The sequence below is a fragment of the Solanum pennellii genome, chromosome 7 (genome assembly GCF_001406875.1).
Source record: "Solanum pennellii chromosome 7, SPENNV200".
Taxonomy (NCBI): Eukaryota; Viridiplantae; Streptophyta; class Magnoliopsida; order Solanales; family Solanaceae; genus Solanum; species Solanum pennellii.
In genome coordinates this window covers 59,436,219-59,462,071 of record NC_028643.1, presented here as the reverse complement: position 1 = coordinate 59,462,071, position 25,853 = coordinate 59,436,219, and the positions used below count along the sequence as shown (strand labels likewise).

At 37.4% G+C, this 25,853-nt stretch overlaps 2 protein-coding genes and 1 non-coding gene across 3 annotated transcripts in view; 1 reads left to right on the top strand and 2 right to left on the bottom strand.

The window, feature by feature from the left end:
• LOC107026406 (casein kinase 1-like protein 2) overlaps positions 1-5,963 on the bottom strand; it is a 7,231-nt gene extending 1,268 nt beyond the window's left edge. The window contains exons 1-13 of the mRNA XM_015227360.2: positions 5,629-5,963; positions 5,511-5,551; positions 3,120-3,189; positions 2,860-3,008; positions 2,671-2,766; positions 2,509-2,579; positions 1,446-1,507; positions 1,288-1,351; positions 1,134-1,218; positions 924-1,050; positions 757-839; positions 622-685; positions 324-454 (exon numbers count right to left, since the gene is read on the bottom strand). Coding sequence (XP_015082846.1) covers positions 324-454; positions 622-685; positions 757-839; positions 924-1,050; positions 1,134-1,218; positions 1,288-1,351; positions 1,446-1,507; positions 2,509-2,579; positions 2,671-2,766; positions 2,860-3,008; positions 3,120-3,189; positions 5,511-5,551; positions 5,629-5,704 — 1,119 coding nt within the window. The 5' untranslated portion in view covers positions 5,705-5,963. The remainder of the gene's footprint in view (positions 1-323; positions 455-621; positions 686-756; positions 840-923; positions 1,051-1,133; positions 1,219-1,287; positions 1,352-1,445; positions 1,508-2,508; positions 2,580-2,670; positions 2,767-2,859; positions 3,009-3,119; positions 3,190-5,510; positions 5,552-5,628) is intronic.
• A 14,545-nt stretch (positions 5,964-20,508) lies between these two features.
• On the bottom strand, positions 20,509-21,627 carry LOC107025116. The gene has a single exon (XM_015225967.1). The coding sequence runs from the start codon at positions 21,625-21,627 to the stop codon at positions 20,509-20,511; it is 1,119 nt and encodes a 372-aa protein (XP_015081453.1).
• Positions 21,628-22,067: 440 nt separating this feature from the next.
• LOC114078187 lies at positions 22,068-22,174 on the top strand. The gene has a single exon (XR_003579728.1). It is a non-coding gene; the product is annotated as a small nucleolar RNA R71 (small nucleolar RNA).
• Positions 22,175-25,853: the final 3,679 nt, after the last annotated feature.

The following is a 25,853-nucleotide window of genomic DNA, read 5'->3' as shown; positions in this document are numbered from 1 at the left end:
GGGGGGGGGGGGGGGAAAGGGTTAAAGACTTGTGTTGTAGCACAAAAGTAAGCTTCAACTCTGACAACTTTGGAACCTTGAAAACACCATTATTATTTACTTCCCCTTGGCTGATATACAATCTTTAGCCAAGGGGCTAGCATCTCAGGGAAAATTTATCTGCAATAATGGAAGACTTTGGGACCAAGAAAATTTCATTGTAACAGCCTTACAAGTCATTAACTATGGAAAGCATCACAAATCTCTTGTTATTGGCCTTCAGGGCCCCTGGCATTTGAAAGTTACTCTCCTATGGAAGTTCTATTTATCCAACTCAAACTCACCATAGCCTCTTTGCTCGTGGAATCATTTCCAATAGGACTTTTCTGCCTGGATAAACTTCCAGAAGTAATCAGTGGTGGCACAGGACTTCTCCTCCGAGAGGGATCTGCTGATTGTCTTCCTTCATCTTCACCTGCAAAAGAAAGTACAAGCAGATGATTAATGAGATCCTTTATAAACAGAGAGACAAGGAGACCTGGCCAGTAGTTAAGTAAAGTTAGCAAAAGTCAGACACAGCAAAAATAGAGTCAACATGCTTAAGTCTAGAAAATCGAGCTCGCATAGAGGCCAGAAACTAACCTGCCTGTCTTTCTGCCTTGGGAATAACTGGAGGCATGCCTGAGCTGGTTCCAGCACCAGCACCCTAAAAAAAGCAACCCTTGTCAGACACAAGTTTATCACTTATGAAGAAAAAAGAGAAAATGTACAACTTACAAGAGGTCGGGAAGGAGGAGCTGCAATTTGCGATTGCTGATACTTTAATATAGTCCAATCAAAAACATAATCAAACTGAAAACCTGCAATGGGAAACCGAACTGTAACGACAAGCTAGATTATATATTACATACAGCTAAAAACAGCTTCTGAAGGCTTATTATTACCTTCGCGGATAAAGAGATCACGAAATATTCTCTTCAGATAAGCATAATCTGGTTTATCCTCGAAGCGCAGGGAACGACAGTAATGGAAATATGAAGCAAATTCAGTAGGATAACCTCGACATAAAGCCTACAGAAACATAGACTAGCAGTTAGGTTCCATACAAAAATATTTATAAAAAAATCCAATCACCATATTAGTAAATAAATTACCTCGATAGATGTTGAAACCTTCTTTTCACTAATTTTCTCATACTTCTGCTTCTTATTTCCTGCTTTCAGCCCTTGCCAAGGAAGACTGCAAAAAATAGATGTCAAACACAAGCAGAAGAAAAACAAGAGAGGACAGAGTAGAAGAAAAAATCACCTTCCTCGGAGGAAGTACATAAGAACAAATCCAAGAGACTCCAAATCATCCCTCCTGCTTTGCTCTGTAATTGCCAAAAAAGTACATTAAGTTCAACGACAGCAGAACTCAACTGTCAGAAGAGTGAACAAGCAAACCTAAAGAACCAGAACACTTACCGATACCGAGGTGAGTGTTCATGCTTGCATATCTTGCAGTGCCCGTCAAGTTTTTGTTCTCACTGCACAGAGGAAAAAATCAGACCACATCATATAAGCAAACAGAGGTGACAGATTCACAAATGCTAGATACCTGAATGCATGTGCATGAACATTAAATAAACATCCTAAAGCAATCTGAATGAATGGTGAATAGCCCTTTGTTGAACTTACAGGTCTAAGCTGGAATACAAAGATATTCACACCACAAGGTTCTAAGGGTACTCTGAATGAATAGTGAGCAGCCCACTGTTGAACTTACAATTCTAAGCTGGATTATCCAGATGTTCACAGCACAGGTTTTCTTTAACAAACAGAAGGGACCGAGAAGGGGAAGATATTGTACTTTTCAAGATTTAGTACAATCATTAGTCTTCTCTCATCTCCATCCTTTCATCCAAACATAATATAAGAGTTTTCAGTAGAAACACAAGCATTAATTAAGCAGCACATCGTACATTTCATATTGCATTAATGCCCATTATATACAAATCAGAATCTCGCATTATTGTATTAATATGTCAAAACAGCCCGAGCATATAATCTTTACATAATGCTCAACTGAACTCGATAGGACTATTTAATGTGTTAGTTCAAGCACTAATAAACATTTCATTTTCTTATGAAATAAGCAATTTGACTTACTTAAAAAGAGAAAACTGAATAAACAAGCTTATTGGATCATGATGTCATCCTCTTTTTTTAGGATAAAGTATTTCGCATAATGGTGTAATTTCAGCTAGTCAATTAAGTTGAGTCCTTGTCATTAAATAAAATATTTAAATTGTGTTTTATAGCAATAACACATACATTTCAACCTCAAATTTTCAAGTACGCAAAAAATTACAGATCAGTTTGCTTCCAATGCTAAAACCAAGTCAAATATTTTAAAAATAAGGGAAAGTACCACAAGGCCCAAGAGATAATTTACTACACACTCCAGTAGAACATATTCATAGTTAAAAGAAGACAAAAACAAAGGTTCTGTGAATACTTGATATCTAACCAAATAGGATCAACTTACCGGTAAGGAATGTGTTGGTGAGATGAAGTATCTCGATACTTCTTGGCTAGACCGAAGTCAATTGCATACACCTGCATTTTAAGTCATCAAAATATTAAAGAAACAACAAATCCGACAAAGACGTGGAGACATTAGTAAAGATATAGTATTAAAAAATGAGACCTGATTTGCACGCCTTCCCAAGCCCATAAGAAAATTGTCTGGCTTGATATCTCGATGCAAAAATGATTTAGAATGAACAAATTCAACACGATTTATCTGCAGTAATTACAAAAAAAAAAAACATATAACCCCCACATTTTGAGAAGGTACACTGACACTAAAATTTGAGGCTCTGAGAAAAAAATTAACCATTTGATCAGCAAGCATTAAAACTGTCTTCAGGGAAAGCTTCCTGCTGCAAAAATTAAATAGATCTTCAAGACTGGGTCCTAGTAAATCCATGACCAGAACATTGTAATCTCCCTCCACGCCAAACCACCTCACGTTTGGAATTCCAGCTACAACATAAGTGTTACAATTACAAAGCTAACAAAAACAAACTAGGCAAGAGAGTAGATACAGGATATTTTTGTAAGAAAAAAAAGAAGGGACACAGGAAAAGCCATTACTTCCTCCCTGAAGAATCCTATACAACTTTGACTCATATAGCAACTGTGGATGCTTTGTCTTATTATTTTCCTGCAAAATTGAATAAACATATTAAAACATAATAAAAAGATATAGATGGAATGGCTATTTATGGTGTCACAAAAAGACAAGACATTAAAAGCCAAGATCTGAAAAGACACAGGCAAATATAGCATCTTGGTTGGTCCGTATATCTTGCAGATAATTGTTATATAGGAATATGCGATTAACGAGGATTAATAACCTAATGCTAGTTCAACAAGCAAGAGGTATGTCAAAATCTTAAATGTTACTGGGATGGAATCTGTTTCAGAGCTAAAACCAGTGAACTGTTATATAGTAGTATTGGAATGTCCACAACTAATGGCAGCAAAACTTCTATTTCACTACGTGTACGCACCATTGGGACTAAAATAGACCCCTATAAAATAGAAGTTTAAAGTTTCTTTTCCATAGTAAGCTTGGATTACTAAGAACAGAGATTTTTAGAGAACATTTTAGGAACGATTGGATACCACGTACAGATTTAAAGATAAATATTTCATAATATTAACTTTTAAGTAAGCAATTTCATGTATAAACATTCATGATGTAAGGCATTTTAATGTAATTCTAAATATGTAAAAAAATAAAATCATTTCCAAATGATAAAGAAATGATGTCTGAAGTCACAGTCAAATAGATATCTTGACCTTTTCCCCCCTCCCTCTGGAACCAGAAAAATACTAGACCGATAACCATGTTATATTTTGATCAGTAATAATAACCACAGTTAAAATCCAGGGAAGTGATATATTTCACTTCAATGAGGTTAACATTGTAAGACAGAATTTTTAAGTTAATTTGAAATTCTAATAAAAATGTGATGTATGGCTTTCCTTTAAACTTTGGAAACAAAGTTTTGTTTCAATAAAAATTGGACTTGGGAGAAGTTGGAAACTTAGAACACTCCCCCAAAATACAGTAAATTAGAAACTCGATCACGTCTTTTGTCACGTTGGTTCAAAAATGGAATCTTTTCAGAGGTTTCAACAGAAATATATGGGTACATTAAACCATGACAAAGAATCAGTATCGATGCACTAATAAGCCAATCATATAACACATCAAAGATGTCCTCCAGCTGCGAATCTTTGCTTTCTCTCCATAAATTTATGTCCTAGGAAACTATTTTTTTAATAACCGAGAAATCCATCTGTGACCCGCCCTATTGACCAATCACAGCCTTCTAAACTCAGTGGATAATGGGCCCGCCGTCTACCCTTCTCCACTTAAACACCGGACTTCGCTTTGCAGTGTGGGGCTTGAATCCTATGAAACGTTACAATTATGAACTTCTAAAAATGCTCACTTGAACTCAAGCAAAGAACACACACTCCCATTTAAGCAATCGATAGTATTCATTAGGCACTCGCTGTTTGAGCAATGGGACAAGGAGCAAGACATTTTTTTCTGACCTAGTTCCTTCAAAGTTTGGATGAACACAGAGTTCACAATGGACTTCAAGAATGCACCTCAACCAAAACAAGTGAACTCCACGCACAACGCGCCAAAAAAATTTAAACATCATTTTTTGTCACCAATATAAACCATGAAGTTACAGAAACAGAAGCAAAGCAGATCCCCTGATAGAAAAAACCCAACAAAAGTACCATTTGCAAGCCTTGTGAAACAGTTTAAATATTTACATAAATGTTCCATATTCTTTTATTCACTAGAACTAGAACATATTTACAATCTTTTAAAGCAAGGAAATGTTAAGCAAAAGAAAGATCTATCCAGCAAAAAATTACATTTCAAAATACTCTTGGGTTCATTCAACTTGTTATTCAAGATGAAAACCTGGAAAACAAGAATGTATTGCATAAAGATCACTCTGATAAGTAAGTTAGAATCAACATAGCAAGCGATCTATGAATTAGTATTAAAATCCATCAGCTCTACTCTGTAAACAAAAAGAAGACAAACAGACTCCCTGAAAAAATACCACTAGAATTGTTTATTCCTACCAGAAAAAGGCAAATATTTAACAATACAATAAACCTCCAAGGTCATGTCAACTGTCTGATGCTTAAGACGGACATTAGACTACTAAACTTCACTCTATAGAGAAAAATGGTACTTCACCAGAGAAGCAACTTTAATTTACAAGCACTTAATAGTTAAGAAAAGGAACCTCAACACATCAGATAAAAAATGCACTTCAACTACACTACTCCACTATGGCAAGATCAATTGAAATCCAAGTGATCAGAAACAAAACATTCCAATCCAAAATAACAAAAAAAAAACCTGCAATTAGAGTAACACAAGCACAACTAGAGTAAATTACTAGTAAAACACACATTCAAACACTCAAAAAAAAAACTCACCAGCTTAATTGCCACTTCTTCATTAGTCTGAATATTAGTACCTACAGAACCCACCAAAACATGAATCAATCAACAATAAACACAAGAAGAAATTGAGCGATTGTGGGTAAAAACTTACCAAGATAGATCTCACCAAACGATCCACTACCAATTTTGCGACCAAGTCGAAACTTGTTACCCACACGAGGCTCCATTAAAAATGAACGAAAACCCTAACGAAAGGTTTTTGCAAAACCAAAGAAGAAAAGATTACAACTGTGATTTCTACACTGAGATCATCGATCTGAAGGGTTTTCTTCCGCCTGCGAAAATGTGAAAGAAAAAATCCCTTTTCTCTATCTACAATACAAAGCTAGGGTTAGGTTTGAAGCAGAGATTAAAAAATACGAAAAAAAACAAAAATAAAAAGAAGGAATTTGAATATATGCTTCCATTTTTATTTATTTATACTTTTCTTCTGCTTTTTGTGTTATATTTATATATATATTATATATATTCTTAAAAAATTAAGGATGGTAATAATTTGGAGTATATTCTACGCGTTTACATGACGCGTGATTGTGGGAAATGAAAAGACTAGTGTTGTCTGATACGCCGGGGTATCGACACATCACTTACCGGCAACACCTATTCTCTCACGTGCCCTAAATTTTTAGTCCCTCAATTTTAATGTGTTTGATTTTTTAATTTTTAAATTAAAAATATATATTATTATTATTATTATTATAATTGAGATAAGGATAAAAAAAACACCTAAAATATCTTTTTTTAGTTTAATACAAAATTATTAAAATTCTGAGTTTCATACCTAAACTATTCCTTATTAATTTGAGAAACACACATCTTTCTTTTACTACACTCTCATCATAGCGTGTAATGCGCTCTTTCTTTTATTTAAAAAAATTATCACAACACACTCTGTATGAATAAAACCTTTCACATTAACAATAATTAAATAAATTATTAGCATTAATCAAAATTAAATATTAAAGTATTACTATTCCACGAAAAAAATTATAAAATAAAAATGTAAGTCTCGTTGTGTATTTCTAAAGGGCATTACCACCTCTATCTTATACTTAAGTTTCACAAAATTGTATCTCAAATCAACATCAATGTGTCTAGCAACTTTATTCACTAAATATCTAAATGTTGCATATTTTTTCATAATAATTGTCTCTATTGTGTAATTAGTGTAGCAACATCTTCGTTCCATCTTTCATAATCTCCCATATTTTGCTTTGTATTCCAAAAAATACAAAACAAGTCATTAATAAATACATAGTAATATTTATTTAACAATATTCGCATTCAAGATTGATAAATGTATGTGTTTACTTTCATACTTATATCCTGTGTAAAAAGTTATATCCCAGAGATCAATATTATATTACATTAATGCCTATATATTTGTATCCTTATCAATCAGTTTTTTTTGTATTCGAAATAGCCACTTACAAAATATACTACAATCATCATAGCTATGTAATCATAACGACCACTAAATATATACACTTAATTATCATATCTTTTTCGATAATGTATATAATATTTTTGAATTACAAAAAAAAAAAGAACCAAACAAACCAACAATGCTTCAATTGCACTAAAGATTACAAAAAAAAAAATCAACAAACGTTCCATATTCATCTTTATTTTGTATTAAAAAAAAATAAAACTATCTAGCAAAACTAATGTTCTCCACTGAGTTCATAATTGTAACATCTCAGAACTTAGCAGACCTAGCCAGCATGAAAAGTAGTGAACCACAGAGGGAATCACAGTGAAAGGAACCACGGTTCGTCAACTTGCTCGTGGCTCACATCCATGGAACTGTGGTGGACCACAGAGCCCTTTACAGGTCATGGATCCGCACGCGAGTTGTGGGACTACTCGTTGAAATGAGACAGTCACCAGGACTCAGGGTGGAACCACGGACCCATCACGGGCTGTGGATGGGTCCGTCATCCTGAGCAAGTAGAAGCCCAGCCAAGTGAAGAACCATTGTGGCCTTCACGGTCCGTGAACCTTCACACGGTTCGTAAAGTGGAGCGTAGATAGGAAAGTGTCCTGAACCAGTAGACACTAGCCAAGAACCATAACCTACTTGACGGATCATGGTCCATTTGACGGTCCGTCAGTGGCGACGTGGGAGGGCTTCGTCAACTTTTAAGTCAAGGTCATTTTGATATTTTTTCCTATACGTTGGACAGTTAAACTACGTCGTTTTATTCAGTTTATGCCTAATATTCAAGTCATAACTTACCCAAAACATTCGTTCTCAAGAAGTCACCAAATTTAGAGCAAAAAAAGAAGAAAGGTCGACCAGCCCTCTCAAGAACACACAACAGGTTTTCTTCAAGTTTGGTCTGAAATTCAAAGAATTTCTCCGTAAATTTTCGTCACCAGGTATGTGGATTCCTTTCATCTACTAGGTTCCTAGAATTCAGTTAGCTTCTTGATTCTACTTATCTTTGTTAGACCTAGGGTTTTCTAAAACCTTGGAGAATTGTTGTGATCTAGTTGGTATAGTATTCTAGATCTAAAGATCATGTTTTCTTGGGAAAGATTTTAAATTCCTTGTATGAAACTCAAAACCCTAGTTGTGTAGATTCTCTTAGTTGATGAATTACACTTGCTAGGTCAGTTAAACATATAACATGCTGTAGATTTCGAAGGTTACATTATCAGTATATAAATGTTGCATTCTCATATTTTTTTTGTCAGTATTTATAGTTATTTAAGTATTTCAGTCACATTTCAGTCATATACATATTTAGTTGGGAATAGACTTAACACCAAGTTGGACTGGAATTCAGCGTACCCTCATAGTCTCAGAACTATGTCCCCCCATAGGATTATTAAGTCCCTTCTATTTGGCATCCGATTTAGTGATCATATCAATCATGCCTTTATACCCTTGACAAGGTTTATTGGGTCCTCTCAATGGGGCATATACGTTGGACTCCATGTTTAGCTCACGTGATTTATGTCGGTTAATAGTAGCTCCCACGGTCAGATTCTAGTGCATTTGTCTAGGTTTTCAGTTTATACTTCAGTATTCAGTCTCATCATGCTATGTTCATAATTAGTACTTGATCATTGCATTTAGCTCAGTTTTCAATTATATTTCAACATTTATATTCTGTTCAGTTTATATCAATGCTCATTTATGCTTTGTCCAGCTTATATATTTTGTTCAGCTATTATTTATACCTTGCATGCATAGTACATTCCAAGTATTGAAATATACTTTGCGTTATATCCTTTCATGATGTAGGTTCAAGTACTCATCATCTAATTAAATCACGCTTAGATCAATTCTCGATCCGTATGCAACAACATTAGTCTTTATATTCAGTTTTCAATTTTTGTGAGAGTCAGCTAAGGGCATGTCCCAGCAACTAAACTGATTTAGAGGATTTTTCAGACATAGTAGTTAATTCATCTTTAGATTTTGAGTGAGGATTCAGTATTACTAAACTCTTATTATGATTTATATATATGCAAACTAGTTAGGGTCTTCCCATTTTAAGTGATCAATTGATTAACTTCCACATTAGTTCATGTTTCTCTTAGATATTGTCAATATGCTTATGATATGCCAGAAACAAGGTTAGCTTGGGATCACTCGTGATCCTAAGTCTCGTGCTACGTCAAGGGGTAGCCTCAGGATGCGAAAAACTTGGCATCAGAGCATTAGGTTCTAGATTCCTAGGATGTCGGAAAGCCGCAGTAAGTAGAGTTTCTTTCATGGATGTGAAGCTCACCACATCTATGAGAGGAAGGTTATAAAGTGTTTTAAGAAAAACTCCACTTTCCTTGCTATTTTTATCATGCGTGAGTATCATCCAAACCATGAGGTGTTTTAGATCATGTCTCCGTCGTTATGCGTTTTAGATCATGTCTCCCCGTGGAACTAATGCACGAAATGATAATACATGCAATGCTAATGCAATTCCTCCAATCCCAAACCATGAGGCTATGAATGTAGAATTTGGAAACGCGATCTAACTTTCGGCTCAAATTATGAAGAACAATCAACATGCCTAGTTCCTGCTAACTCAAATAGTGAATCAGCTATATCCAGGGTTTGAGACTTAGTTTGGATGAGTTTTTGCCTGAGTTTCTAGGGTCAAAGGTTGGCGAGGACCCACAAATCTTTATCTATGAGGTTAAGAAAATTCTTGGAGTAATACAAGTGACTGAAACTGAGAGTGTTGAGTTAGAATCCTATCAACTAAATGATGTGGCTCATATATGGTTCAATCGGTGGAAAGAAAATAGGGGTGCCGATGTAACTATTGTGACTTGGAATTGTTTTATTGCAACTTTTCTGGAAAGATTCTTCTCAATGAAGTTGAGAGAAGCTAAGGCACATGCATTAATGAACTTGAAGCAAGGTTCAATGTCGGTCCAAGAGTATGGGCTGAAGTTGACCCAACTCTCCAGGTACGCTCCACATATGATTGCCGATCCAAGGGCACAAATGAGCAACTTTTTGTTTGGGGATCCGACCTGGTAAAGACCGACTGCTGGAATGCTATGATTTTAGGGGATATGAAGATCTCCCATTTCAAGGCTCACACTCAGCAGGTTAAGGGAAATAAGCTTCGGGAAATGGCTAAGGACAAAAAAAAGGCTAGAACACGTAACTATGAGTTCTCTACACAAAAGTTAGGCGGTGGGAATCACTCACAATTTCAGTAGAAATCTGCAGTCCCAGCACATTCATCAGCTAGTTCTCTATCCCCACATTTTGATAGGATCAGAAAGGTAAGGCATTAGACTCAAAGTCACGGGGGAGTGCTTCAGGTAACAGGACCTTCCTAACTTGTCCAAAGTGTGGTAAGAAGCATTCAGGTGAGTGTCTTGCACGTGGCAAAGGATGATTTGGGTGTAGTCAGTCTTTTTAAAGGTTGAAGATTTGTCGTTCTAAAACACCCCGAAAATCTAATGACCTAAGCTAGAGCCTTACATTATGAATAATGACTTAAAATGATGTTTCTAGACCTAAAGTATTGTAATTAACTTGGTGTTGCGATCAAATCACACACGCAAGTGCACATGATCGTACGAATAATATAATGACTCTTAATAAGGAGCCGGGTATCGTACCAACTGGAACTACCAACTAGACTCCATTTATTTTTCCAATTTTTTAACTCAAAACAAGTGTAATGTCCAAATTTTATTAAGAGTATTACTAAATTTTATGTCTAACTAAAACTAGCTACAATGATTCAATTTCTTAACTTTTAAATAATACTATAGGCAAGATCCAGGACTGCGGCTTTTATCAGGACGCATGAAGTTGATATCATCTAATAAAGGTTTTTTTGAAATTATCTCATCGCTGAACCACATGGTTAGATGTATGATCATGGTCTCTCGACCTCTAATCGCCTACAACAATTACAACCTTAACTACATCATTGAACGGGAATAAGATGAATAAAAGTTGAGCATTAAGTTATCTTCCTGCATGATGATCCTAGTAAGGTCTCTAGGCGTATCTCTATCCTAGAAACGAATCAACCCTAGTAATTTAGAGTCAACCAAACTTTTTACTTTCCATGTTATATCCTCTTATCCTCTCTCGAGTTCAATTCGGACAATAGATTTATTTCTATGGTGGCTGATATACCGTAGTTTCACGGTATTTTTAATGTCTTTTCCTTAAGCTTAGTGTGTGTCCAAAAGCCTTTTTGTATCGATTTTTATGTAAGTTTCCCTTTATTTGCAGGAAATCTGTCTAAAGATGAACGCGGAAGTTTTTGAGCAAGAAATGCAGAAAAGTTACCAGCTATGGAGCTTGTGACGGTCCGTCGTGCCTGTGACGGTCTGTAGGTGGCATCGTAGTGAAGTTGCTGAAGGAAGATGGGGAAGTCTGACCAAGTGTGGGGTTACGAAGTGCATGACGGACCGTCGTAGCCATGACGTTCCATCCTGCTGGTTCGTCGTGATGATCAAAGAAGTAGTCCCAGTACCCAAATTCCAAGAGTTCAAGTGTTATGGAACGGAGACCCTCGACGAACCGTCGTGCCTGTGACGGTCCGTCATACCTGTTCGTCTAGGGTAATGAAGAAAGCAGCAGAAGGATCTGTAAAGGATAGGATGACGGAGGCCATGACGGCCCGTCGTGATCACGACGGCCCGTCGCGAGGTCCGTCGACCCAGCTGCGTTTTGACAAATTTTCAGCAAATAGAATCCTTCTTTTATTAGGTTTTTGTTTTTTTATAAATAGTTGTAAAAACCTCGTTTTTGGGGTTAGACTCTTTATTGGTTAGACACTTTTATGTTAGATTCTTTGTTAGTAGATTATTTTGGATATTAGACTTTGGATTGTTACACTTTTCTTTGGAGTTGACTGTTGGTGATTTTGTCAATTAATCAAGTAAAATTTCTGGATTTTATTCTTTCTCATTGAAGTAAGTGCATGAATTCTTATATTATATATATGAATATTGTGATTATGACTATGGGTAACTAAACTCCATAACTAGGGTTGTGGGAACCATGGGTGAATAATAAGATAAAATCTAACTAAGATAACAATTCTAGAATAGTGTCTTGCATGTATTGATAATTCTTTCGTTTAGAAGTCTTTTTAACGGATGGCCAACGTTAGAACTCGCCTTAATGCTACTTGCCGGACCAAAGAGGTAGACAATAGGAAAAGAATTATCAACATAGATTTAGTTTTATACTATCTAATAGGCTAGTATGATTGGTACGAGGTAATAACTTAGTCAAATATCAAATACAATGCTTAATATGAGGTAAAGGTAAGGGTTAGTATAGCAACACACGTAGTCGGACCAATGTGCGGAGTGAAATTTTCTAGATGCCGGACCAAGGATTTAGAAATACATAACTTATCACTTTGCATGCAAGATACTAGGAAAGAATTGTTATAGTTAAAATTATCAAATTAGGAACCTGTGGGGAACACGTAAACCCTAGTTACTTTTATTAATTGATTAAACTCCAACATTTGAATCTGTTAGCTGGTTACTTTAATTTAGTTAGTCTTTTTCATTACTTTAGAAATAAAAACCCCCCTTTTATTGTTTTTGTTTTCTAAGGAAATAATTGACTAATAATAGTAATAATAGATTGAAGTTAAGTCTGAACTATTTTCCTTGTGGGAACGATCCCAACCTCATTAGTTGGGTTCTTTACTTGATACGACCGCTTTACTTCTTATTTGAGAAGTAAGTTTGAGCGTATCAGTGGCCAATCATGAAATAGAACAAGCAAGAAAGCAAGAACGGATCATAAATAACTCTTGGTAAAACCTTCAAAACGATACTCGAAATTGTCAAAATCATTCCAAAGAATTACAAAAAAAGAAGAATAGATAGTAACCCTAAAAACTTCAAAGTCTCCTCCTTGATGACTTGCCTTCGAAAATTTGAAAAAATAACCCTTAGCAAATTTCATTAAGGCCCTATTTTCAATAAATTCCGGATTTCCAATTTCGGCCTCTACATCGCGTGACGTGGGACTGACACGAAGTACACTGCTTTGCGATTTATTTTCAACTGAGATTTGACACTTAAATGCGCGACGCAGAGACTACACGCAGTTTTCTATTTAGAAAACTTATTTGAGCTCGAGATTTCTCTTCCATCTGCGCGACGCGTAGCTGGCACGCAAATTCATTTTGCGCATTTCTTGCTTCATTTTACTTCGCTTCATCCTTAGATTTCCTTGTGGCTTCTTTTTAATCCCTTTTAGTGCAGATATCTTTCACCTCGCCTTCCTGCACATCTAATCATGTTGGTTAGTTCGAAAACACTGAATTCACTAAATAAGACTCTTAATCTAGACTTACCAACTTCAAACTAAGCCACCTTGTAGGCATACATAACATTATGGGCATGTTAATATTCCCAAGATCACTAACCCATACTTAAAATCTTTGTTCGTCCTCGAACAACTTCTAATGACTCCTAGACATGGACACTACTTAGATTGTGCCCTTACAGTCTTCTCTTCATGCTTCCTTATATGACATGCTAGTGATTCAATCATGCTAAGACAACTTCCTGCACCCATACTCATACTTCTCTATGTACTTTCTCGTATCACTTTACCTCCTGCAACAAGTGCCTCTCACTCCAAATAATACTCCGCTTACTCACAATATTATTTCACCTAATCGACGGATTTATCATCAAACCATCTCACTCTCCCAACAGAAGTCACATGTATGCATTGAGAACCATAAGCTTGCCTATTATGTACATCTCTACTGCTGATATGTATTATACTCAAAGAACCAGGACTTGTTAAGGTTGTAATGTCGGCTCAGGGTCACGGGAGATTCATGTATATGAAAATAGTGACTTGTTCTCCCTAATGCACTGTGCTTGACTTTGACTTTGTAAATCACCTTTCTCTTCCCCACCTTCATGTTTAACATGTTTTCTCGAATTTAATCTTGCCCCTTTCTCTTATTTTCATATCCTAATATGTATTTTTCTCCCATTATTGTAATTTTTTTGTAATCTTCAAAACGACCCTTCTTATAATGAGGCATTATTTTGCCTTTTTCTTTTGATTTTCTCTTCACACTTATTTCCTCCCTTCCTTTCAACAGATCTCCTTGTTTTTGTCCGTTAGCCTAACACAATGCATTAAGGATTGGGGTCGAAGAATCTAAGGGGATACAACTTATTTTCAGGGTTTCAACAAAGGGTAGGTTAAAAGCTCAAGGGGGCTGACTAAGGGATGAGATGAGGCTCTATTTCTACAGTAATTTTCAAGGAAGGTCTGCTATCATCTTTTTGAGTACTACACAATCATATTTCGCTTGAATAACAACCTGGGCAAGTTCTAGACTCAATTAGCATAACAGTGACTATACAATAACTCACCACCCATGGCACACGTTTCATTCAGAAAGATCAACTCAGCCCATTATATGTTACACGACAGGGTCATTTCAGCTTAAGTTGTACTTTTCTATAGCATGACAAATAGTTGCACTTCATATATCCTTCAATTTAATATCTCTTTTTGTACAAACACTTTTTCAAAGAATTACGATTTTAGCACGATCCACCCTTAGACTCGATCTATGACATTCATCCTTAAGATGGTCGTAATTAATCTATCATTGGCAGTCTGACTCAATTTATGACTACTACAGATTTACTTCTAACAAATAAGTATTTTCTTTACGGTTCAAAGGGACTCTCCTTGGCTACAGAACTGTAAACAACTACCAAGAAACCCAAACACATAACATAGTGTTGAAACATAAACAAAACAAACTGTAGGCATACACAGAAAATGCTACACCACCCCATACTTAAACAATAGCACTGTCCTCAGTGCACATAAAACATGCTAAATCAAATCACAGGGTAAGGGAAGCACTCCCTAACTAATCCTCCATCCCATCATCATCGCTGGTTGGAAGAGGTTCAATTTTCATCTTTCGAGTCTGACTCAATTTCAGAGCCAGTTTGTAAGTTGTCCTCATCAATTGCGACATCATCACCAAATGGCTCAGCAAACATCTGTCCTATCCCCAATAGTGAATTAGCATGCACATTCAAGGGATATTGGCGGCTGATCTCGTCAAGCTCAGACCAATTTGACGTCGACCCCCGGTTCTGTGCCACAACATCTCCAATCCATAAATCCGAGCCATAATCAACTCGTCCCGTCTGTTCCTCTCTGCAGTGGTAAGAGTGGGGCCAAACTCATTATCAGGCCCTTTCGCCCGAGTAACATCCACAGTTGCAGGGTATAAAGGAGCAATGTAATCTAGAGTTTCTTCCAGAACACCTGCACAACGCCAGATGTTAGTGATGAGTCCCGAAATGCATACTAGTGACCCTTATGCACTCTAGCCTTTCGCATAGCCGATTTAATAATTGCCCCGATATTTATCTCCGTGTTCGTCATCAATGCGTATTCCAAACACACATGTTCACGTGTAATGTTAGTGTAATGCATCTTGGGTATCAAATAATTCATAAAAAATTTTAACCTAAGATGAGTCTCGCGTAACATGTGGGCGTACGGGAGCATCTTGTGATACCTCTTCTGACTGTGATGAGTCCACTGAGCCATGGACTGAGGTCCACACATTAAATAACGGATTTCCTAATACGGTGGACGGATGTGCAACTGGGTTAACACCAAAGGGTTGGTTCTATCATATGTGCTCAGAATCTCATTTATACTGGTAAGGGTGATAGGCACGTTTTGACCACGTACAGTGACAAAGTGAGAGTGAGTGTCAAGAATCCAGTTAACATAAAATTCGCAAACCATGCTCAGATTGCACTCATCTGGTTCCTGAAATATGAACCCCAACTGCAACTCTTGTATCCACCTCACAATTTGGGGGAACTCCCGGAGTAGACTGTCCCTATCAATACACACATCCGAGAAATAGGATGACTCGGTGTGCTTCCTATAATATGTCTTGCCTGCCTTGGCTAATACTTTCAGCCCATATATGTGAGCCTGCCCTCTGGGAGCAGGGGGTGCGAGTGGAAAATTCCCACTTCTAGGCCTCTTCTTCTGAGACCCTTGAGCAGCCGCTCGTCCTGACCTCTCTGACGAAGACTTAGTACCTGCTAGAGGAAACACAATTTAATTCAATTTAGTTCATGCCTAACGGAGGAACATTCCACCCCACACTTGATAACCAACAACGTCCAACTTGGGTACACATAATTCCCCACATACTACTATATCACCCTTAACCCATTACAACATCGCAAGGAATGGTCACCCATTTGACCCAAAAACGACCACGTGTCAACAATGATTACACCTCCCCAAAATGTCACAACACAGGACACATATATTCAGGATATTGTTGGATACTTAAGAATTCACCAACCACATAAAGCATAATTCCCAATTCATAACAACCTCACATGAAAATCAACAATTCCAAACGTCTAGTTATGAGAACCCCAAACCCCTATAATTTTTGCTACCCCATGATTGTATGAATACTAATTTCTACTCAAGACTTCAAAACCACAACAACCTTAAGCATGAACACTTCCCCCAAAGTTTTCCTATCCCCACTATGCAATTACATCTTATTATTGCTAGATCAAGAATGGGTAACGAGGAACATACCTGGAGAGTTGACCGTTCTCACGTGCAAGAGAAAGAAGGAAGCAATTTAGGGATTTGACGACGCGAGAGGATCAATTATCATTGGGAAATTAAGGACAAAAGAGGGTGGGAGGCGCGATGGGAGAAGGGAAATAGGGACTTAGGGCCGATTTATTATATCTGAAAGGGGAAATTTGGGGGATGGGTCGGGTATTTTTATTTAGAAACGGGTAATACCCATTTTAATTAATGAAAGTCGAGAAAATTACCTGGACCTCGCGACGCACGAATGACACGAGGTCCATTGGAATTTTAATTCCAGTTGACCCAAGAATACTCAACACATCGCGCAATGCGGATTTGGCACGGGCAGTGTATTTTTATGACGTAAATTACATTTACCGTCGAAATTAATTTGACACCCTCGCTCCGCGACGCGCGCTCAACATGAGGTATTCTGCCTCGAATTTTCGCAGGCGAGGCTAAATTTGAGACTAGCCTTGCAACGCGCAGCTATCAGCACTCACCTCGCAAAGCGCAACTGTCACTTGGTCCATTGCCTCTTCATCATTAGATGCTATGTCTTTCATAACAACCCGTTAATGGAAACCTTGATGGGTTGCCTACCGTCCAGCGTCATAGTTACGGTCAAGGAATGACCCATATATTTTTTTAAAAAAACTTAAGCTAAAGCAAATCAAACCTAACTATTATAATAAATCATAGGTTGCCTCCCGTAGCACGCCTATTTTAACGTCGCAACATGACCCATCTCAGAACTCACTCCACATCTAGAGTGATCTCTTCAACCTCACAATCCATATCCTTGCCAATGTAATGTTTGACCCTTTGTCCATTTACAAGGAATGGGGAACTATCACCTTTATTTCGTAACTCAACTGCACCGTGTTGAGTCATTTGTACCACCTCAAATAGACCACTCCATTTCGATCGGAGTTTTCCTGGGAATATTTCAACCTGGAGTTGAACAATAACACCAATTGGCCTGGCTCAAAACTGCGTGACATTATGTGCTTGTCATGCCACCGTTTAGTTTTTTCCTTATATAATTTTGCATTCTCATATATATGTATGCGGCCTGAACTCCTCGAGCTCATGCAATTGGGTGACTCTCTTCTGACTAGCTAACTCAGTATCCAGATTTAGCTTCCTTATTGCCCAATATGCCTTATGTTCTATTTCAGTGGACAAGTGGCATGTTTTTCAAAAGACCATTCGGTAGGGAGAACTCCCTATTGGTGTCTTGTACACAGTTCTATATGACCAATCCTTTCTTTGAGCATTTACGGTTTTCTGCAAGATCTGCTTAATTCCCCTATTGGATACTTAAACCTTTCCACTAGTTTGAGGATGGTATGCAGTTGCCACTTTATGCCTCACTCCAAACTTAGCCAATAAATTATAAATGGAGTTATTTATGAAATGCTTACCTCCATCACTGATAATCGCCCTAGGAGTGCCAAACCTGGTGAAAATGTGTTTCCGGATAAACTTCACAACCACTTTGGAGTCAGTAGCTGGTAATGCTACTGCTTCAGCCCACCTGGACACATAATCTACCGCTACTAAAATATATTGATTCCCTGTAGACGACGAAAATGGTCCAATTAAATCAATCCCCCAAACATCAAAGATTTCCACCTCCAGAATGTTACTCAAAGACATCTCATGCCTTCTTGAAATGGGGCCCATTCGTTAGCACTATCACATCTTTTAACCAACAACACCGCATCATTAAATAGGGTAGACTAAAAGAATCCAAATTGTAATACATTATGTGCGTCCGTTCGCCCCCATGATGTCCACCATATGTGAAGAGTGACAACTTTCTAACACTTTTGGGGCCTCTTCCTCAGCATTTGATCTGGACCCTGCTTAAACAGATAAGGCTCATCCCATATGTAGAATTTAGCATCGTACCTCAATCTCTGTCTCTAATGTGTTGATGCCTAGGTGGGAATAAGCCACTCACCAAATAATTCACAATATCAACATACCAAGGTACATGTGTAATGTCCAATGTTAAAAGTTGTTCATGAGGGAATTCTTCCCGGATTTTTCCTTCCTTTGCCACAAGAGATGAATCTTCTAATCTAGACAGATGGTCGGCTATCTGATTCTCTGAACCCTTCCTATCTTTAATCTCTAAATTAAATTCCTAGAGAAGTAAGATCCGTCTGATCAATTGGGGTTTTGCATCCTTGTTATTGAAGAGATATTTGATGGTTGCATGGTCAGTGTAGACTATAACCTTCGTTCCCACAAGATATGACCTAAATTTGTCAAACGCATACATTAAGGCCAACATTTCTTTCTCAGTTACGGTGTAGTTTGCTTGGGATGCATCTGGTGTCTTTCTCGCATAGTATATGGAGTGAAACACTTTATTTCGTTTTTGCACCCACACTGCTCCAACTGCAATATCGCTAGCGTCACATATCAATTCAAACAAAAACTCCTAATTTAGTGCTACAAGGATAGGGGCTTCGATCATCTTTTGTTTCAATACTTCAAAGGCCTCTAAATAGTTCTTGTCAAACTTGAATTTCACCTCTTTCTCTAACAGGATGCACATGGGTTTTGCAGTCTTGGAGAAATCTTTAATGAATCTTCTATAAAAACCTGCATGGCCCAAAAAGCTTCTCACCCCTTTAACCGATACTGGAGGTGGTAATTTCTCAATTACTTCAATCTTGGCTTTGTCCACCTCCAGCCCATTTTTCGATACCTTGTGACCCAACACAATCCCTTCTCTCACCAAGAAATGACACTTTTCCCAGTTCAAAACTAAATTGGTTTCTTCATATCTTACTAAGACTCTATCAAGATCTAACAAACATAGCTCAAAGGACTCACCAAATACTAAGAAGTCATCCATAAATACTTCCACAAAATCTTTCACCATATTGTGAAAAATTGACATCATGCATCTCTGAGAAGTGGTTAGAGCACTACATAACCCAAATGGCATGCATTTGAAGGCATAGATACCATAATGACATGTGAATGTTGTCTTCTCTTGGTCCTCAGGTGCAATTACAATCTGGTTATACCTGGGGTATCTATCAAGAAAGCAATAATATTCCTGACCTGCCAATCTGTCGAACATTTGGTCAATGAAAGAAACTGGATAATGATCCTTTCTGGTGGCTTCATTTAACTTCATATAGCCCATGCATATTCTCCACACTGTTACTATTCTTGTTGAGATCCATCCATTTATGTCATTGGTTATTACAGTCATCCCACTTTTCTTAGGCACACACGGCACTGGACTTACCCATTTACTCTCCGATATTGGATACATTATCCCTGCATCTAACCACTTGATTACCTCTTTCGAACCACATCCTTCATTAAATGATTTAATCTTCGCTGTTGTTGAGCACTTGCTTTGTATCCTTCCTTCATGTATATCTTATGCATACACAAAGCTCGACTTATACCTTGGATATCTGACATCTGCCACCCTATTGCTGCTTTGCGCTTTTTTAGAATCAACAACGCTGCTTCCACCTGTTCATATGATAATGTTGCAGACAAAATAACAGGTAAAGTATCATTTACACCTAAAAATGCATACCTTAGATGTGCTGGAAGTTCTTTCGATTCCAACTTAGGAGCTTCTTCAACGGAGGGCTTAGGTGGGGGCCCTAACACTCTGTTCAATGGTTCCCATCTTCTTCACAATTCTTCAATCACAACCAAGTCTAACATTTGCACAATTTCATGTGCCTCAATATTTCCATAGATCTCATCACCCCTCATTACTCGTTCAAGAGGGTCTTTAGCCAAGATGTGTTTACCATCTACCTCCAGATCTACCACAGTGATGGCAGATAACTCCTCATACAACAGTGGCATTTTTAAGGCTCTCTATACATCAAAAACCTCTACCTTATCGTGAGCCCTCATAGTAAGTTGACCAGCAGTTACATCAATCATTGCCTTCCCAGTAGCTAAGAATGGGTGACCTAATATAAATGGAACCTCAGGATCTGGATCAGAGTTTAATACTACAAAATCCACCAAAAAAATCAAAGATCCCACTTGCACTAGCACATCTTCTACAACTCCCACAGGTCTGGCTAAAAATCTATCAGCCAATTGTAAAATAACAGTAGTTTGCTTAGGACTACCCAACCCTAGTTTCTTATGCAACGAAGTTGGCATTAAATTAATGCTAGCCCCCAAATTGCACAAACCTCGCGCATGGATACTCTTGCCGATGGTAATTTGTACCGTAAAGATACCCGGATCTTTCAACTTCATAGGTAACCTATTCTGAATCCTGGAGCTACACTCTTCAGTAAGTGCTACTGTCTCATATTCAGTCAATCTCCTTTTATTTGCTACAAGTTCTTTGACATATTTCGCATACCCCGGTATACCTTGCAAAACATATTCCAAAGTCAAGTTAATATCAACTTGTTTCAACAATGATATGAACTTACCAAAGCATTCATCCTCCTTTTTCTTCTTGAACTTCTGAGGGAATGGAGGAGGTGGTCTTACTATTGGTTGCACCTTTTCTGCAGGTGCAACTTCTTCCTTGTTGTGGGTTTCACCCTCTCTACTCACCACTTCGATAAGGTTTTTCTTTAGAGATAATTCCTCCAATTTTAGCCCACTACGGGTACTCACCGCATTGACCTTTTTAGGATTTGGATCTGTGTTGACAGGCAACCCTCCTTGTGGTTTAGAATTTTGAGCACTAGCCAATTTCCCAAATTGCTTTTCCAAATTCTGGGTGCCTAACTGATTATTTCTCACATTAGCCGCTAACTGAGCTTGATCTTCCATGATTTTCTTTAACATCTCTTTGACACTCATATTCCCAGATTGTGGTTTAGGTTGCTCCCTTAGCATCTGCCCTTGATATCCTTGCGAGTTACCCTGAGGTCTGTACTGATTTTGACGTTGAACATGATTTTTGATTTCCACCCCAAGAGAACTTTGGGTGATTTCTCCAACTCGGATTTTAGGTGTTCCCATAATTTTGTTGGCCTCCCCCTCTTTGCACATTACCCATAAAATTTATCGAATCTGGATTTGCACCACAAGTATCTGCAATATGATCACTCCCAATGCAAATCTCACACTAAGTTGGTGTTTGCTGGACTGTGTTAACTTGAGAAGTTTATTGTCCCAATGCCATAATACTGAATTGAGTATTCATCATATTCTGCATGGCTGAAATTTGAGCAGTTAAGGTTGTCACAACATCAATCTCTAATACCCTGCGGTTTTCTGTACCACTGGCTTAAACCCACTACCGTTCCACTATGGATTACCTTGAGATATCCTATTCAGCAAGGTGTACAACTCTGCATAAGTCTTCTCTAATGCTTGTCCACCTGCAGCTGAATCAAGCAGAATCTTGGTGTTAGGCTTTAAACCCTCAATGAAAGTATGCACTAGCACTTCATTTACTTTGATGATGATGAGGGCAACTCATCAACATTGATTTGAATCTGTCCCAAGCTTGGTATAGGTTTTCACCACCTTTCTGCCAAAAGCTGAGAATGTCACTTCTCAATTTGGCGGTCTTCTTAGAGGGGAAGAATCTAATGAGGAATTTCTGGCAAGATCATACTAAGTAGTGATTGAGTTTGCGGGCTCTGAATTCAACCATCTCTTTGCTTCCCCCAACAGAGAAAAGGGGAATAAGGTAAGCGTCACATAATCTTTATTTACTCCAGTTGGAGTATATGTGTCACTGATCTCTAGAAAATTCTGAATGTGAACTGTGGGATCCTCATCAGAGAGACCAGTAAACTGCCATTTGAGTGCAAGATCTGCAGCGTGCTCTGTTTAATTCAAATCTTCCACCAGCCTCAGGTTTCTGAATACAATAAGTAACATTGGTGGGTCGTGGAATTGCCACATCTATAACTCTCATTTCATTACAACCATTGTTTCAGGTGTCAACTCTCGTTCTTCAATTTTGTGAACTGGAGTTGGTGATTCCCCAAACTCTATAGGATTTAAATGTTCTGCTTGTCTCAGTTTCCTATGTATGAATCTTTCAGGTTCGGAGAGCGGTTACAACATTTCTCAATCATCATTCAGTTTTGGAGTATCTAAATACTTGCAATAATGAAACACTAAGATCAAGTTGTCAAAATTTGTGATTAGCTTTTATAAATAGAAAAATTAAATATCTTCTAATTACTAAAGTTCCCCGGCAGCGGCGCCAAAAACTTGTAGCGATCAAATCGCACAAGCAAGTGCACGTGATCGTACGAGTAATATAATGGTTCTTAATAAGAAGCCGGGTATCGTACCCACATGAACTACCAACTAGACTCTATTTAGTTTTCCAATTCTTAACACAAAACAAGTGTAATGTCCAGATTTTATAAAGAGTATTACTAAATTTTAAGTCAAACTAAAACTAGCTACATTGATTCGATTTCTTGACTTGCAAACAATATTATAGGCAAGATCCAGGACTGCGGCTTTTATCAGGACTCATGAAGTTGCTATCATCTAATAAAGGTTGTTTTGAAATTATCTCATCACTGAACCACAGGGTTAGATGTATGATCATGGTCTCTCGACTTCGAACCGCCTACAACAATTACAACCTTAACTACATCTGTGAGCGGGGATAAGATGAATAAAATTTGAGCATTAAGTTATCTTCCTGCATGATGATCCTAATAAGGTCTCTAGTCATATCTCTATCCTAGAAACGAATTAACCCTAGTTATTTAGAGCCAACCAAACTTCTTAGTTTCAATGTTCTATTCTCTAATTCCTCTCTCGAGTTCAATTCGGACAATAGATTTATTTCTGTGGTGGCCAATCATGAAATACAACAAGCACAAAAGTAAGAACGAATCATAGATAACTCTTGGTAAAACCCTTAGCAAATTAAGCAAACTTCATTCATCCTGTAGCCACAACCCTAGAACTAGAATAATTAGTTACTTAAAATCTTCAAAACGATATTCGAAATTGTCAAAATCATTCCAAAGAATTACAAGAAAAGAAGAATAGAAAGTAACCCTAAAAACTTCAAAGTCTCCTCCTTGATGACTTGCCTTCGAAAATTCAAAAAAGAACCCTTTGCAAAATACATTGGGGCACTATTTGTAATAAATTCCGGATTTACAATTTTGGGCTCTGCATTGTGCGACGTGGGGCTGACACGAAGTGCACTGCTTTGCAATTTATTTTCAACTGAGATTTTTCACTTTACTGCACGACGCGGAGACTACACGCAGTCTTTTGTTTAGAAAATTTATTCGACCTCGAGATTTCGCTCCCATCTGCGCGCACGTGAAGTTGGCACGCAAATGTCTTTTCTGCATTTCTAGCTTTATTTTACTCGCTTCATCCTGATTTCCCTGTCACTTCTTTAACCCCTTTTAGTGCAGATATCTTTCACTTCACCTTCCTGCACATCTAACCATGTCGGTTAATTCGGAAACACATAATTCACTAAATAAGACTCTTAACCTAGACTTAACAACTTCAAACTAAGCCATCATGTAGGCATACATAGCATTTTGGGAATTTAAATATGCCCAAGATCACTTGGTTTTGAAGTATTAGAGCCTAAACATTAAAAAACAACCATGACATCCGTAAACTAGTGAAATCGAACTAGTATGTTCTTTGGTCTTATGAAGGTTTGGAAGTGTCGTATGGTAATTAAATTATATAAAAATGTTTAAGTAAGTAAAATATGTTTTAGGGTCAAACGTCCGTGTAATACACCCTAGGGGTCCTTGAGAAGGACCCAAGTGTTTGGTAAAAAGCCGTCAAAAGACAACAGCCTTCCACGACCATCCTTGACGGACCGTCAAGTGGGTGACAAGCATGGAAGGGGTTCGTGGGTTGAGACTTAGTCTACCCACCAAGTTACCCATTTTCCCACACTTAAAATCATTGCACGAGGCAGTAGCACGGGGGCAGGGAGCCACCTAGGGTCCGTAGGTGGGGAGTAGTTTTTTCAAAAATTATTTTAAATTGGGGGTCCAAGTTCGAGTTATTTATTTAATTAGGGGTTAGAAGGGGATCATTAGTGAGTTAATTACCTAAATAAACCTAACTATAAGACTCCAACCCCATTACCCCAAGTCATTCTAACTCAGCACACTAAATCAAAACATAAACTCTCTCCAAAATGTCTCAACTCAAGACTCCAATGAAGAGGAAGGGCAAGCTTTTACTTGGGCTTCAAGAACTGAACTTTCTTGCATAACTCTTTGAAGATTAACAAGGTATGGTTGCTTTTCACTCTTGGGAATCCTTTCCTCAAGAGGTCCTCTCAAATTAAGCTTTCAAAAGTTTCCCAAAAAGCTAGGGTTTATCTCTTATACATGGGTCTCCTTCTAAACGAATTTTATGGATCAATTATGATTAATTATGGTTAGATAGGGTTGATTATATGTATAATAATTATTAATTTTTTTTTTCACTTGAAATTCCCTTAGACCCATGTTCTTCCCCAATTTCATAAATCTTAAATATAGGGGATTGGTTGAAGATGATGATGAACATATTAATTTTTTATTTTTATGTTAGTTATGTTATTACTTTATGAATTACCTTATATTATGTGTTGATTATGCATTGTTGGGTTTATTGAAGATCAATTCCCTTGAAAGACATAAAGGTATGAAGGTTTGTTTTCCATGGAACTTATGTATGAAAGGTGAATCACTTAGGTGATGATGATTCCATATCTATTGTTTTATTGTGGAATTGATGACAAGTTCTCCTCATCCTTAACCCTATACACTTGAATTAAGTATGAAGTATGTTTGTTGCTATATTAAGATTGTTATATAATTGAAAGGTAGTTCTCATGATTATAATGTAATGATAAAGTGAAAGGTTTACTCACTTGGTAGTGTTTCTAAAGTGAAAGGATAATTCTCACTTATGAACAACTATGATCTATTATGATAAGATGTTGACATGAATTTCTAGTAAAGACTGATGTGAACTTATGTAATGACTAAAGATGATTTCTAACGGGAATAAATGTGTAGCACCAAGAGGACATGAAGATGAGATGGGGGTTTTACGTTTAGCAAGTCCGACTTCCCATATGGATTCCTTTTACGTCTAGCAAGTCAGGGTTCCCAATATATGTGTTGTATCATGAGATGGAAACCTTCTACATTTAGCAAGTCCGGGTTTCTTATAACAATCTCCTAGTCCCTTAACTATGTGTCCACATAGGACTATAACTTAGTGGATCC

Coding starts and splice junctions, on each gene's coding strand:
- LOC107025116 (XM_015225967.1), bottom strand. CDS start 21,627: ATGGGAACACCTAAAATCCGAGTTGGAGAAATCACCCAAAGTTCTCTT.